Consider the following 13,994-nt stretch of genomic DNA (forward strand, 5'->3'; position numbering starts at 1 on the left):
GAAAAAGCTGAACATTTGAATAGTTGAACGGTTAAAACAGGTGAAACATTCTAGATATGATACTAGAATAAAGAGAAACAGGAAAAAAATGAGTTAAATCCTTTTGCTCTAAACTTTAGACAAACTTGATTAAAGACTGAAACTCAAATAAAAGTCATTTTTGTTTCAGAGTTACTTCAGTTTGAAGTAATTCTATGTACCAGTGACCTTTTTCATCTTCTCCCTTTTTGAATGCTTGTGTGAAACTCCAGATTCTAAAATCCTCTCAGGTTTCTCGCTGCATGAACGGATCATTTTACTACTTTCTAGTGGTTTTCTCTTGGAGCTCACAGGCAGTTATGAACAGAACCGAAAGTAAAAAGCAGTTTTTCCAACCAGACTGGTCTAGAATTCTGAAGGTCGTCCTCACAAAATCATCTGGAAAAACAAGAACGTCAGAAACGCGTGAAGAGCTTCTATGAAAAATGAAGTCGGAGGAAAGATTATAGAAACTTTTATTGATGTACAAAATGGATTAAACTGTTATAATAAAATTCAATATGCAGATAATAGATTGTGATTTACTTTGGGATCTTTAATAACGAGAGAATACAAAACTGGACACGTTTTCAGTTAGACGTTTCCAGAAGAAGTTCTGTCGTGTGGTCGTCCAAACGCTGCCGTCAGCAGACGAAGCCTTCGTCTACAGTCCTGTAATATTGAAGTTACATAGAATCATACATTTAGAGGAAGGGAGGGCGTTTGCTGCACCTCAACTTCAGGTTTCTGATCCCTCAGTTGTGCGGGTGAGCTGGACCACCTGAGGCGGTCAGGTGAGGCTTGGTTTAGCCCCTCCCTCCCAACCACAGCCCCACCCGTCATGCGTGCACGACCAGCAGAGATGGAAACCGTAAAAACTTTGCATCCTCAGCCGCTGATCTCACGATCCAAAGGTGTTTTTCATGGAAGTTGTGTGAGCAGCAGCCTCTAAGGGAGGAAGACCATGATGGGCCTCATCTCTTCCCCTCTCGATGAGGCTCTGGCGCCCCCTTCAGGACGCCATGCGGCGCGGCAGCAGCCTGACTCATGCTGGGTGTGTCACATTCTCCAGATCATGAATCATCCGCTCTTCTGACACGCCAGCAGTGAACTGCACACGGCAAAGACGGAAAAAGCTCCGCTGTCCGACAGACGGACAGCTTCCAAGAGTGTGATGCTGCTGCAGCAGTCGCACAACTTCAGCTAACACAACCCCCCCCCGGACCCTCGCACTAAACCAAAGAAAGACAACGATTCAAAGAAACTTCTGGGAAATGGGTTGCATTTGTCTGACACACACAGACACGCACACACACGCACACAGACACATATGCCCACACACGCACACAGATGCAAACACTCACACAAACACACACAGATGCAAGCACACACAAACATGTGCAGGGCAAACACTGGCTTGCATTTAGCAATGCATATGCGTACACACAAACACTGCCACATGCAAACACAAACAGACACACATGTACGCGCGCACACGCGTGCAGACAATCGCTGGCAGACCACCAAGCGCAGACACATGCACGCCGGCAGATCTTTTTGTACGAGCTGCAGAGGGATGGGGCTGGGTATCCATGGTAACGGGGCTCAGAGGAGGACACAGGGACAGCCACCGCTCTTCTGTTTGCCCGCGTGCTGAGCTTGGGGAGGAGGACTTTCCATCTCATGAAACCTCCTGTAAATGAAGAACGGAGGATGAGTCAGCGTTTGGATCAAACCCCAGACCGGCCGGAGGCGGCCGCTCTCGCAGCGTTCGCTCTGGAGGCATAAAACAGGCACAAGGTTCTGTTCAGAGCAGCACCGGAGCTTCATGCCGTCACTGTCAAGAGCTGCTTTGCAGAGTTGCTATTGTCTATGCCGTCGCCTCTCTGTTCTTAAAGAGTTGGTTTTCTGTCCGTGATCACATGACAGCAGCTGGACCAATCAGGGATGATCCCAGCCAGAGGGAGCATTTAGGTCAGTTTCCAAAAGTCTCAAAGTAAAAAAAAAAAAAAAAGGAAAATTCCAGCTTTTTCAGCTTGAACTGGTTTTCACGGCTTTTCCAGGAGAAGAAAAAAACTCACAAAGGAACCAGCTGGTTTCTGAAGACCGTGGCAGAAATCTAGAGGTCACTCAGTGGCCTTGAGGTAGAGGGTCCGCCCCAAGTTTGAATCCACAGTTGAGTCCTATCAAAGACTCTAAGGGTGCATTCAGACCAGAACAACCTGCTGGCCGGACCGAGTCCGCCTAGTCTGCTCAAACCTTGAGTTTGCTCTGCATTCAGACTGCCGCCAGGCGGCCTTTCCAACCGAAGCTTGTAAACCAAACCACATGACTAAAGATCTCTTCAGTCATTGGTCAAGAATTACGAGGGCGGAGCATAGCAACTAAAGACGGAAACGATGAAAGTCCTGCTCTCTGCAGATCATTCAAACTTTAGATTTGGCTGACCAGCCTGCCCGGCCCAACACTTTTCCCTGCTGCTTTGGTCTGGTGGAGGCGTGCTGCACGGCGGTTACTGAGGAGACGGCGGCTAATTAGGAACGCTGAGAGTGAGACGTGATGTGGATCACGTTAACAGAGGTTTTAGTGAGCCTGAATTCATCCGCCCACATTTCACTGAGTTGCTGTGTCTCATGGTTGTGGTGTCACGTCTTTGTTTTTAGAGAATTCTGTTCAGGAACTACAAGGTAACCTTTAGGATGACGTCACAGCAGCCTGTTGGACGCGTAACGACACACAGAAAGTGTGTTAGAAGCGTTTTCAGCGGCGTTGAAACAAACGTTCTAAGAAACAGTTGGACTCTTTTTTTCTGTTTGATAGAACGGCCATCGTTGCTTTGGATTCGTCTGTTCCTTCATTCCTGCTCCGTTCACGTCGACTACGGTGGCCGTTCGGTCCGGTTGTTCCGCTCCGAGGACGGATTGTATTCAGACTGAGGAATCTCAGAGCGAAGCGAACCTCCGTCCGATAGGAAACTAACCCAGACCACCTCCAGAGATGGGTCAGAGAGCGGTTCCTGGTCCACTTGGGTGGACATTTGTTCCAGATTATCGGGGGAAACAAACTCTGGCTCACTCTAAGCGAACCAAACGTGTCCGGGCTGAATCCCGTCTAAAACTGGGACTGGGATCAGACAAATGCTGCCTCCTCGTGTTCATTCAGATCTCTAAATAATTCCGATCATTTGGTATTTTCCATGCAAAGTGTTGACATTGGATTTTTTCCAGATTTTTGCTTGACTTCACATTCCATGGAAGCTTCTGGAAGGCAGCCAGAAAGATCCAGGAATGTCTCCATGACTCTGAAATGATGCTGCGGGGCGTCAAATGAGGGTCTGGTCTGAATCCGGGCCGTACAGTCCCAGTTTCCCTGAAACTCCGCCCCCCACGCAGTCTCCTCAAGGGGTCTTCACCTACGTTTTCTTTGACATCAGTGACTCAGATGTAAGTTGGATTCTTCCTCCTTTCCAACATCGCGGTGGGGGGAGTGTTCCTCTCTACTGCCGTCCTTTGCTTCCACCCTAAATGCTTCCATGTAATCCGTAGATCGTCTGGTAATCTCAGGATTGGAATCATCTGGACTAAACTGGATCATACCGTCTGCAATCACACCACTTGGTGTGATTTTTCTGGCCTTGTGTTAATCAACTGGCTCTTTATGAACAAACTGAACCAAAGCAATAAGAAAGACCTCAGTTCATGAGAGTGCGGCTCCACCTGATGATGTGCACCAGCTTCAGGAAGACTTCGTCCACGTTGTAGCGGTTCTTGGCTGAAGCCTCCATATAGTGGATCCTGTTCTCTCTGGCAAAGGCCTGGGCGTCCTCACTGGAGATCTGCACACAAACAAGATCAGCATGTTCTGGTGTTCATCGCTCGTTTCTGTGTGCCACACAACAGAGGTCTGGCCATCAGTCATTTCTAGAAGAGGCTCTTTTCTGACTGGACTTTGGCTCTGGAGTGGGGGTGTCTGGATTCTACGTGTCTCCAGAGGGGCAGACAGAAACTCCCTTACCACTCGTTGCTGCTCCAGGTCGGCCTTGTTTCCCACCAGGAGCATGGGGAAGTCGTCTCGGTCCTTCACTCTCAGGATCTGGGTGTGAAACTTCTGGACCTCATGATAACTGTGGAAAGAACAGCGTGTAAATGTGGCTTCAAATTCTACAGATGCAGATAGCCATGATACTCAGCGATGAGCTGGAAAATCCACTCTGGGATCACAGGAGAAGCTGGGTTTCCTTTTCACGGCTGTATCCATGTCATGATTCCCTGATGGAAACTTTAGAAATGACTGTCCCAGCACACTTAAATGCATCCAAATTAGCTTCTACTAAATTAGAAATGATCAAAGGTTTTGGTTGATTGACCATATTAATCAATATCTGATCAGTAGTTTCTGTAATACTTCAAAAGCCCAGAGTTGGTCATCAGTATCAGCTGCTGGTAGTTCCTAACAGGATGATGCCGGCACAGAAACCATCCGGTTTTATAATGGATGGCATCATTTTAGGAGTCATTCTGACCCCCCCCCCGGCGTTCCAAACAGGAAGTGTCTCCAAGAAGTCAAAATCCCACAGACGTCTATAGCGAAACAAACAGCTGTGAGTCAGTCGGTCTATTGGTCAGAAGAACCGTTCTGGATCTGGTACCTTCTTGATGATCCTCCTTTTGAATGATTTATTTTTTAGTTCAAGTTACAATCGGACCAATCAGATGACTCAGTAAAAGTAGGTGGAGCCTGCTGTCCCCCACGTCCAACGTTCAAAATGCTGGACGAGCCCGATTTCAAGTGGTAGGGATGTGGCCTTACAATGAGCTCACTTAGGATTGGCCAGCGTGGTTGCCATAGAAATGATGACTCAGCCCTACTCTGACCAATCACTGCTCAGTGATGTCATCTGACTCCAACACGGCGGCGTCCGTACTGACTTGTGTAAGCCATTTTCTATGGATGATGTCACACTCGTTCAGTCCAGTTCCCTTACAGTCGATGATCAAGACCAGCCTCCTTTCACCGTCAGAGTGTTTCTACCCTGAGGAACACCATGTCCATGCAGACGACCTCATGCTTTTGTTATTGCATGACCCCATGACCCCCGTCCCCATCTTTCCCATCAGACAGCCTGACAGCCTGGCTGGAAGAGGACAGCCAGATCTGACAGGTGTTTTCTGCTCAGGCATGTGATGAGGCAGCAGCAGAGACTCCAGGAAGCAGTTCACGTTAACAGGAAGGGCAAAAGGGCAGCTGTTATACAGCCTTTCTATGAGAACCATCACACTGCAGAAGGAGGAATGAGGAACTTCCTCTTTTCTTTCGCTGTGACGAGTTATCGCCCATTTCATATCCAGTCCTTCAGGTCCCACTCTGATCATCTGTTTTTGGTGATATGTTAACGATGATTAGGACCTGTCATTTTCTGGGACATAGTTTGTGCCGCGTGGCAGGAGTTCATCAGAAATGGGACTTTGGCCCCGCCCCTTGCACATGCTGTGTCACAAAACGGCTTTTTATTTTTAAATCAGCTCCTGATTCATCCTGTTTTGAATAAAGAATTCCTCAGAAATGCTGTGTAATCTTTTATGTATGTAAAACAAGAACATGCTAAAAACATGACTTTCATTGGAGTGGGGGGGTTTATTTTCTGTTCACACTTTCATGATGAAAAGCATTTTAAAGGTTTGTCAGCTCCGGATCATCATTCCAGTGACCTAATGTTTGAGGATCTGAACCAGAAACACACACGTTTACACACAACCTGTAACGGAAACGCGTCATCAGGCCTTTCTGCCTCAAACGGTCAAAAGAACCAACAGTGTGACAGATGTCATTATTCAGGACCTGCCTGCTGGTCCAGACAGACCTACAGCTGGGTCCCGGTCTAAAAAGGAGAACTGTTCACCCCGCCCAAGTGATGTCCCGCTGCTAAAGTCTCAGTCAGACCTGCATCCACGGTTCCCTTTCACAACAGATCCTTCACCTCCTTTCAATGTCTGCCTCTTAAAGGCAGACTCTTCCAGTCTTCAGGTCAGACTCCCATCTGAAAAAGATCAACCAAACGGATGGCGTTTCATTCCAATCTACCAGCTGTTCCTTCAGATATAAGGCCCCCAAGGCCACATGTTGGTGGTCTTTGACGTGTTGGTGACCATCTTGACTGGCATCTCTCCACAGCTCAGTGGTTGATTTCTTTGTCTCCGTTTCAAATCCTCCCTTTTCCCCTTCACCTTTACTGGAATCATCTGGATCAGGCTGAGCCAGGGTCCCACTCACAGCCCGTTTTTCCTCTGGTGAGAACCTGAAGAGCCTGAGCTCCGTGGATCTGGCTGAGGACCTCCTCCTCGCAGAAGCCACTGGGTCTCGGTATGAAAGAGACATTCGGGTCACTAAGCTCGTCTCCGATTTACATTCTTTGGTTGTCTTTGACCTCTGATCTCTCTTCCAATTTGCATTTGTGTCACTGTGATGCTTGTAAACCAAACAGATAAAGAGCTTTTGCTTTCACTCTGGGCCTTTCAGATCCTACTGACCTGAACTGGCTTCATTCAGCCTCATTAGATCCTCTTCCTCTATTCGCTCAGGGACTCACTTCCCTCACACCCCAGAGATGAACCATCTCCCGCTCTTTTCACATCCTCACTCGAAACTCGTCGGTCTGAACTCGCTTTGAAACCACAAACACAACAGAGTCTTTTCAACTGCTGTCATGTTCTTGCACTTGTTGGACTTTATGTTGTGTAGCCGCTACATGTCTGCTCCATTTAAAGGTTCTGCTGCGAGTCGCCGTTGATGACGCGTGCAGATGTCTGTGTGTTTAGAAAATGATTTACTTAAGCGTAGCTGTTTTGTTCAGTCGTTACTATTAGCATTTGTGGTTATGTAAAGGGTCATGAGAAAGGTCATGAGAAAGCGATGCCTGAAGCGTCAAAAGAGGTCAACATGGTGTACATCCCAGGCTCACCTGCGCCGACTGGTGTTCATTCCACCCGAGTGAACAGGTGAACCATCTAACCGAGTGACACGCCCACCACACCAGTGTAAACAGCAACTCAATTGCCTTCAAACGCACAGACAGTTTTGGCCCCTCCATGTTCTCGTTAAAGCTTGTGGGCTGTCCTCTACATTAGATGTATTTTCACTATGATGACAGATCCTTATCAAAGCCAGCGTGGGCCGTTTGTAACCCCCTGACCCTGTGCCGACACGCCTTTCCCTAAACTCTCTCGGCCCCTCCCTTCTCATTTTAGAGCTGGAGCCCCTCACTGAAGACCACAAACTGACTGATGGTTCATCCGTCGCCATCTTCACAGACTTCCCGCTTAGCCTTTAGAATTCTTCATAATGTTGGTGACCTAAAGAAACTTCCTGCAGATCACGATAAATCAATCTTACAGAGCTACCGACCATTTGCCAGCTGTGGTGCCGTAGGTGGATGGGTCCTAATGGTGACCATTGATGATCCCTGGTTTTACAGGCTGACTGACCGCAAAAAGCCTTTCAGCATGTGATCATAGAATTCATCTCTAGAAAGGACAAAGCATGTCGTTTGGGTCCGGTAGACATGTTCTCACTGAAATAATTCCACCTAAAGGCAAGGATGAAGAACTGACCTCAGATAACGGCTCACAGGTTGTAAAAACTGTCTGCAGAAAAACTGGTGATCTGGTTAAATGAAAGAATAAACACAGCTGATTCCTGCCAACTAGAGCTGCAGTAGAGGGAGAACACGGCATCATGAGGGTAGAATTGGTCAAAGTTCTGAGACAAAGTCCAGCTGGTCTAAACAGCTGTGGACACAGCCGAACCTCTGACCCTTTCAGTGTTTGCAGCTCCTCTCAGAGTTAGAATGGGACTTCCTGAACCGCCTTAGGACCGTCTGGAGATAAACGCTAACCTTTGTGTTTGTCTGTCTGACGGCAGCCAACGTCCAACCGCTCAACTGAAGACTAACTTCAGGAAGAAGTTAGCCCCCCCCCATACCACAGTGAAGGTCAATGGTCAATGGCTCCACCCCCTCACACTGAAAGCTGATCAGTGTTCAGACTGACTCTCCTCCACCAGAGACATGGCTTCACCACACCTATGGTCATTTACCTCCCTAACAAACCGGCTCAACACGCCCCCACCCCCAAATCTCTCCGGGAGGACAACTAGTCGCCTAGATCTTGACTGAGTGACCCCCTCCTTCCCAGCGATCCAAACCGGAAGGGTAACAGGAAGTACCCCCTGGCTTCTGTAGAGAAATAAACAGCTGCTCCGGTTCCGTTCATGAAGGAGGACAAGTCTCCGCCCATCCGATGTTCTATGACTGTCATTAACGTTTCATCTTGTTTGGTTAACCAGTAGTTTATGATGGATCCATGCAAACGGATTACTTTGATACGAATCCTTGTTTAGCAAACAGTGGAGCTGCAGATGTCAGTCAGGACCTGTTTGCTGCATGCAGCAAACATCCGTGCCTTTAAGCGAAACAGTCCTGGCCATGTTCACCCCCCCACATCGACACTGCTGAAGGCTCAGCGCCGGCTGAAACCTGCTGGCAGACTTATTCTGTTTTCCCTAAAGATCCTTTTAGTCTGGATTAAAAACACAAAAACTTTTGCTTTTCTCCCACATTGTATTTTTCAGTTTTTCCCCAAAACTTTGCATGATTGATATGAATCTATGTATTGATATACATAATTAAAGCTTTGTTTTATGAAGCCAGCTTTCAGCTTTCTGGTATGCAGGACAGCAGAAGGTCCAGCTCTGACTGGTACAGAGGATCCCTCCCACCAGCAGCAGCTCCACTCAGTGCTGACTCCTAAAAGGCTTTTGGCCTTTTTGAGGAGCGCTGCAACACTTTCACTCTCCCTCTGGGATGAACAAAGAGCGAACAAATGAAATCAAGACCTCGTTTGTAACCGTAAGACGAGAAACGACTGGGCTCCATCACATCTCCAGGATCTCACTTCCTGTTTGCTCTCGAAGCGCAGAAGTCTGTGTGATTTCTACTTTACAGCAGCAGAATTAAGACAAAGGCTTCAACTGTCTTTACCTTCAGAATAAAGCTTCAGCTTGGAGGCGTCCCATGATGCATTGCTCCTCTCTTTACTCCCTGAGCATGTCTATGGCATCAATGCAGACATTTGGGGATTGTTTCTCTGTCCCTGAGCTGGTATTCTTGTGTTTTTTAATCTGTTCGGCTCCAGCTAGACGGACCCGGCTGGTTCTGATTCTGATGGAAGATTCTGTCGCCTTTAGCACGCTCAGGATGGGAGACCGACATACAGGCCAACTTGATCCAGATAATAGCATCTTTTTAACACTGCCGATGATGAAAACGAAATTGAAGACGTTTTAAAGCTTCCAAACTGGCGATGCATGTTGAAGTCTTGCCTAAACGATAACTCTCAGCATCGCTCTTCCCACTTGAGAATATTCAGAGGGTTTGAAGGGAGACGGACACACTGCCTGAGCCAGCATGGAAAATATGGGGTCCTACTCTACGGAGAAGATCATCAAACCTGTCGAATGACGTGGGAAAGTTCACAAAGTGCACTTGCTCATCTTGTAAAATATGCATGTCTTGTACTAACTGGTGTCCGTATTGTCTGCTTCTGTTTAGTGGACAAACATCTCACGGCCTCCTCTGCCTCGTCGTGTACCTGCGCGTCCGCCGACACAGCAGGTGTATGACCAAGAAGTCGTCCATGTTGAAAATACTGAACCTCTGGAACACGGGAGACGATCGCGTCAGGCTCAAAAAGTATAAACGCCACTCTGAAGTTCGTTACTGTAATTACCAACAGTGGCAAGCGAAACCGGACAACCTTAGTATGAACTAGACCGGGTGATGGCGGTAGTGACACGATGCGATTGATGATCGCTATGAAGTATAAACCGGCCTTAGACATGGCTCCCTTTTATACCATGTAATCTCCAGTGAAAAAAGTGTTGTCCCTCGCTGCGAGTGTCATGTTATAACCTGAGAGGACTGAGTCAACCGGGTTGAGAAACATACACCAGTAAAACCACAAATTATCCAGCAGAAACAAAACCGACTCTCAGAGACACAGATCCAACGGGAACTCACCTGCCCCGGTCGTTCAGAGCGAACACCAGTAAGAAGCCCTCTCCTGAGCGCATGTACTGCTCCCTCATCGCTCCGAACTCCTCCTGACCTGCTGTGTCCAAGACTGAAACACAAAAATCAGTCCATCATGAAGCCGACTCCATAATCTGTTTTTCTCACAAATCTGCTCCACTGTGTCCTCAGAAAACCTCTATGACATCATCTGTCTATAGAGTAAATGAATTTAAACCAGACTCATGAATGAGTTCTGTATTTTTCAGAGTACAAGTCGTTGCTTTTTGCATACTTTGGCCATGGTGCGTCTTATGAGCATTTTTTTAAAAACCTCAGTAGGCTCATATATTTATCATTTCCCACTGACAACCACTAGAGGTGTGTGTATCGGTATTTGATACTGACAGAAACCCAGAAGAAGAAGTGCCGTCGAAAACAAGCACGGAGGACAACCTGGTCGTTCTCTTCCTCTTCCTTTTACGACGTTTTATTATTTGCATCAAGACATTATTTTTATTTTTATCTTTTCCTTCCTCGGACTAATGTGGAACAGCTAGTCATCAAACGGGGTCACAGAGAGACGCAAGTACAGCTGAAAGCGCCGTCATTCTTATGCAGCTCCTGCAGCAGACGGTGAAGCTCGCTGTAGTCTCTGAATGACGTCATGAACCCGGACGTGGAGTCATGTTTACCGATGCTTTTGCAGAAATGTGATCCCTCACAGTCTTCCGCGTCTTCTGTCATTGGAAACGAGATACAGTCAACGCTTCCATGTAGCGACAAGGCTAAAAACTTGACGGTAGCTCTTTCCACTCGCATCGGTTTTGTTTAGTTTATGAAAACTTTTTTTGACGAGCATTGAGAATCGAATCTGACGCCCGTCAAAAGAAGCAGCGGCCGCTCATTTTGATGTGTGAACGCAGCATTCCGATGGGCTGGGCGGAGTTCTTCAGAAGAATCGAGTGCGACTTATGCTCAGGAGCGACTTATACTCCAGAAAATACATTATAAAAGAAGGAAATCTTGAGAAGCTGCACTTTCAAAGACCATTTCAGTGGTTGTTTTAGAGTCAGCTGTGCTGAGGTTCATGAGCTTGAGCATCTGATGATTCACATGTGAGAGTGGTGAAACACCAGTGTGACCCAACACCGCCGTCAACGGCACAAGTCCCAACAAGGCATCAAACATCCAGAGAGCAAACACGCCGAGCCCAACCACAGCTCACACACCCGGCACATCAAGCAACGCCCCCACAGACACACAGAGGGAAGCATGAGCTGGCGCTCAGAGAGGCCGCTTACTGTCCAGCCGGGTCTCCTTCCCGTCCACGGTGCAGACCTTGGTGTAGGAGTCCTCAATGGTTGGGTCATAGTCTGACACAAAGTACGACTGCAGGAAAAACGCTGAATTAGACCAACACTGCAGCAGCGACTCATGAACACAAATGACTGTACAGGTCACTCTTAGAGACGATTGGGTCCAGGGATGTTGCTATAGGCGAATTAGGGAAATGCTTGGGGCCCCCAGGCCAGCAGGGGGACAAAAACTGTATGTTCAGCCTCTTGTGAGGAGAATTGTTTATTAAACCCCCAAATGATTCAAAAGAAAAGTTGGCTATAAATAAATGAACTGCAATAATTATCTGTGGCTGATGTTTTTCGGCATCATGGGGTCTTTGAACCACACTGTGATGTCACACAGTAGGGATGTAGCCGGTGACGCCCTCAGGAATGGAATGATGGGCGGGTACCAGTCTCGTTAGCAAGGGAATAAAAAAATAACAACGTAAGGACATGAAGTTACCCCAGCGGAGTGAAAAAAATCAGATGTGATGAAAAAACATAGGCAAAGGATGAAGGTCAGGTATTTGTTGGTTTCCTGCTAGCTGGTTGGTCAGCAGGAAGCAGACGGTGTTTTGCCAAAAACGGAGCTTTGCTTGGCTAATGTAGGATAAGAAACATCGTACATGAAAATTATGTTATTATAGAAGCATTTGCCAACAAACAATGAATACATATTGTTAAAAACAGATTTACAATCTGGCAGGAAAACTACACAACACCTGTAGTGGATAAAATCCAAAACACCTCCAGAGACATTTATTCAGATTCTAACATTAATATTACAGAAAAGCTCGATGACTTTGCCAGGAATCCGACCTTTTGAGGACAATTTGCTAACTGTAAATAATGGGTGCCAGACTACGGTAGTTAATTATTATTTTAAGTGGTTATTAGTTTTTATTGCACTAGTTGGTTTATTGGTTTAAAGAGGAATCTTTTCCTTGTAATAAAGTTTTTTCCCGTAGTTTACAGAGCAAAAGTTGCATTTCTTTTTCATAGATTGGCCAGAGGTGCAACTTATACTAAGGAGCGACTTATACTCCAAAAAATATGATAATCGGTTTAAGTAGCCCGAGTGGTTGAATTCAGAATCAGCCTGTTTTGCTCACGTCGTGTCATTGGGCCATCTTAGTAGAACACAGGGGTTAGGAATGCCTTCGTTACAGTTTACAAAATGGAGGGCCCCCCACCAGCATCTTGCACAGGCCCCCCACAAAGCTAGAAACTGCCCTGGTCTGGTCTTTAGGTGCTCCTAGACCTGGTTAGGCCAGAATCAGAGCACAGCTAGCTCGCTTACAGACCCCTGGCACTCGGTGTTTATTAGACAACAGAAAAGTAAGTGAAGCTCAGAGACCGGAGTAGAGGACTTTAGTAAAACCCCACATCATAGGCCTCCCACTGCCGTGCCTGACAGTTACAACAGGACTTTATCTGATGTACTAAAGTGTCACCGTACAGCATGTCTCGTCTCTGGGGGGGGGGGGGGGGGGGGGGGGGGCATGATGCCGGGGGGCTTTTACAGAACTTTTAAATAGATTTTGTGCACTACCCAACCTAAAGATTTCAGGTGACCTGATGTGCATGGCCTCAGGGGGGGCTGCAGAAGAGTCCCAGGTAAACTGACAGGTGACAGACACGTGTGCTCCAAGTAGGACTGCAGCCCCCCCCCCCAGGAGAGACACACCTGAGGCCGTAAAGGTGAGAAAATGAAACAAAGACGTCTGCCTGTGTGTGTGGGGGGGGGGGGGGGGGGGGGGGGGCAGGCCTTCCTCTGCTGCTCCCACAAACATGCACACGTACAAACACGACTCACCTGGATGAACTGGATGGTCAGCGCGCTCTTCCCCACTCCTCCTCCCCCCACCACGACCAGCTTGTACCTGTCCTCTTCGCTCATTTTCCTCGTGGGCTTGTGTCTCCCCCCCTTCCCCGAGCCCCCCGGTGCTAAACCCCCCACCACCAGAAGCAAAAATCCGGCCCGGAATGACCTGTAGCTCCTCCGCGTGCCGCTTCTGAGCGCGAGACCCAAAACTTTTCCTGTTTGTCACGGCCGAGCGCGCGCGCGCCTCCTGAGCGGCGAGGTCCGGTTCGGAACGACGGAGAACTGCGATCCCAGCAGCGAGTTTGGACTTTTGTGCGCGTGGGCTGGAGTGCACGTCCCCCGTCTGCGTCGGTGGGCGGAGCCGCTTCCGCTTTTCACGCGCGGCTCTGTGGCGCCTGGCGGACGAACTCGCTCCGAGCAGCGGCGTGACGGCGTGTCCTCCGCGCCGGAACCCGCGGAACTGAAGCGCGCGGCCGCGTCGGTGTGTCGACGTGAAGGCGGGTTTTTCCTCCGGAAGTGAGCAGATGTTTGGGGGGGCGTCCGCTCCCGCAGCTTAGAGGAACGGCTGTGGACTCCTCCCAGTTCCCCCAGGAGGTGAACTTTCATCCAGCTGTGGGGAGGAATCCGCGCCCTGAGGGCACGCGCATGCGCACACGTATGGGTGCTGAGAAGCTGCATCACAGAAAGAGCTGCACGGCTCTAACTTTCGCCCCCCCCTCCAGAGACTGGAGGAGTAACGGTGCGT

General features: G+C 48.2%; 1 protein-coding gene across 1 annotated transcript; it reads right to left on the bottom strand.

Annotated features, from left to right (window-relative positions):
* Window positions 1-477: 477 nt before the first annotated feature.
* Window positions 478-13,908, bottom strand: rras (RAS related). Its single transcript, XM_023957867.2, has 6 exons — window positions 13,241-13,908; window positions 11,386-11,473; window positions 10,091-10,193; window positions 4,033-4,141; window positions 3,735-3,853; window positions 478-1,711 (listed from the first exon to the last, which is right to left on the bottom strand). Exons 1-6 carry the CDS (start codon window positions 13,322-13,324, stop codon window positions 1,624-1,626), a joined length of 591 nt encoding a protein of 196 aa, XP_023813635.1. The 5' UTR covers window positions 13,325-13,908; the 3' UTR covers window positions 478-1,623.
* Window positions 13,909-13,994: the final 86 nt, after the last annotated feature.

The sequence above is a fragment of the Oryzias latipes genome, chromosome 8 (genome assembly GCF_053564925.1).
Source record: "Oryzias latipes strain Hd-rR chromosome 8, Olatipes_Hd-rR_3.1".
Lineage (NCBI taxonomy): Eukaryota > Metazoa > Chordata > Actinopteri > Beloniformes > Adrianichthyidae > Oryzias > Oryzias latipes.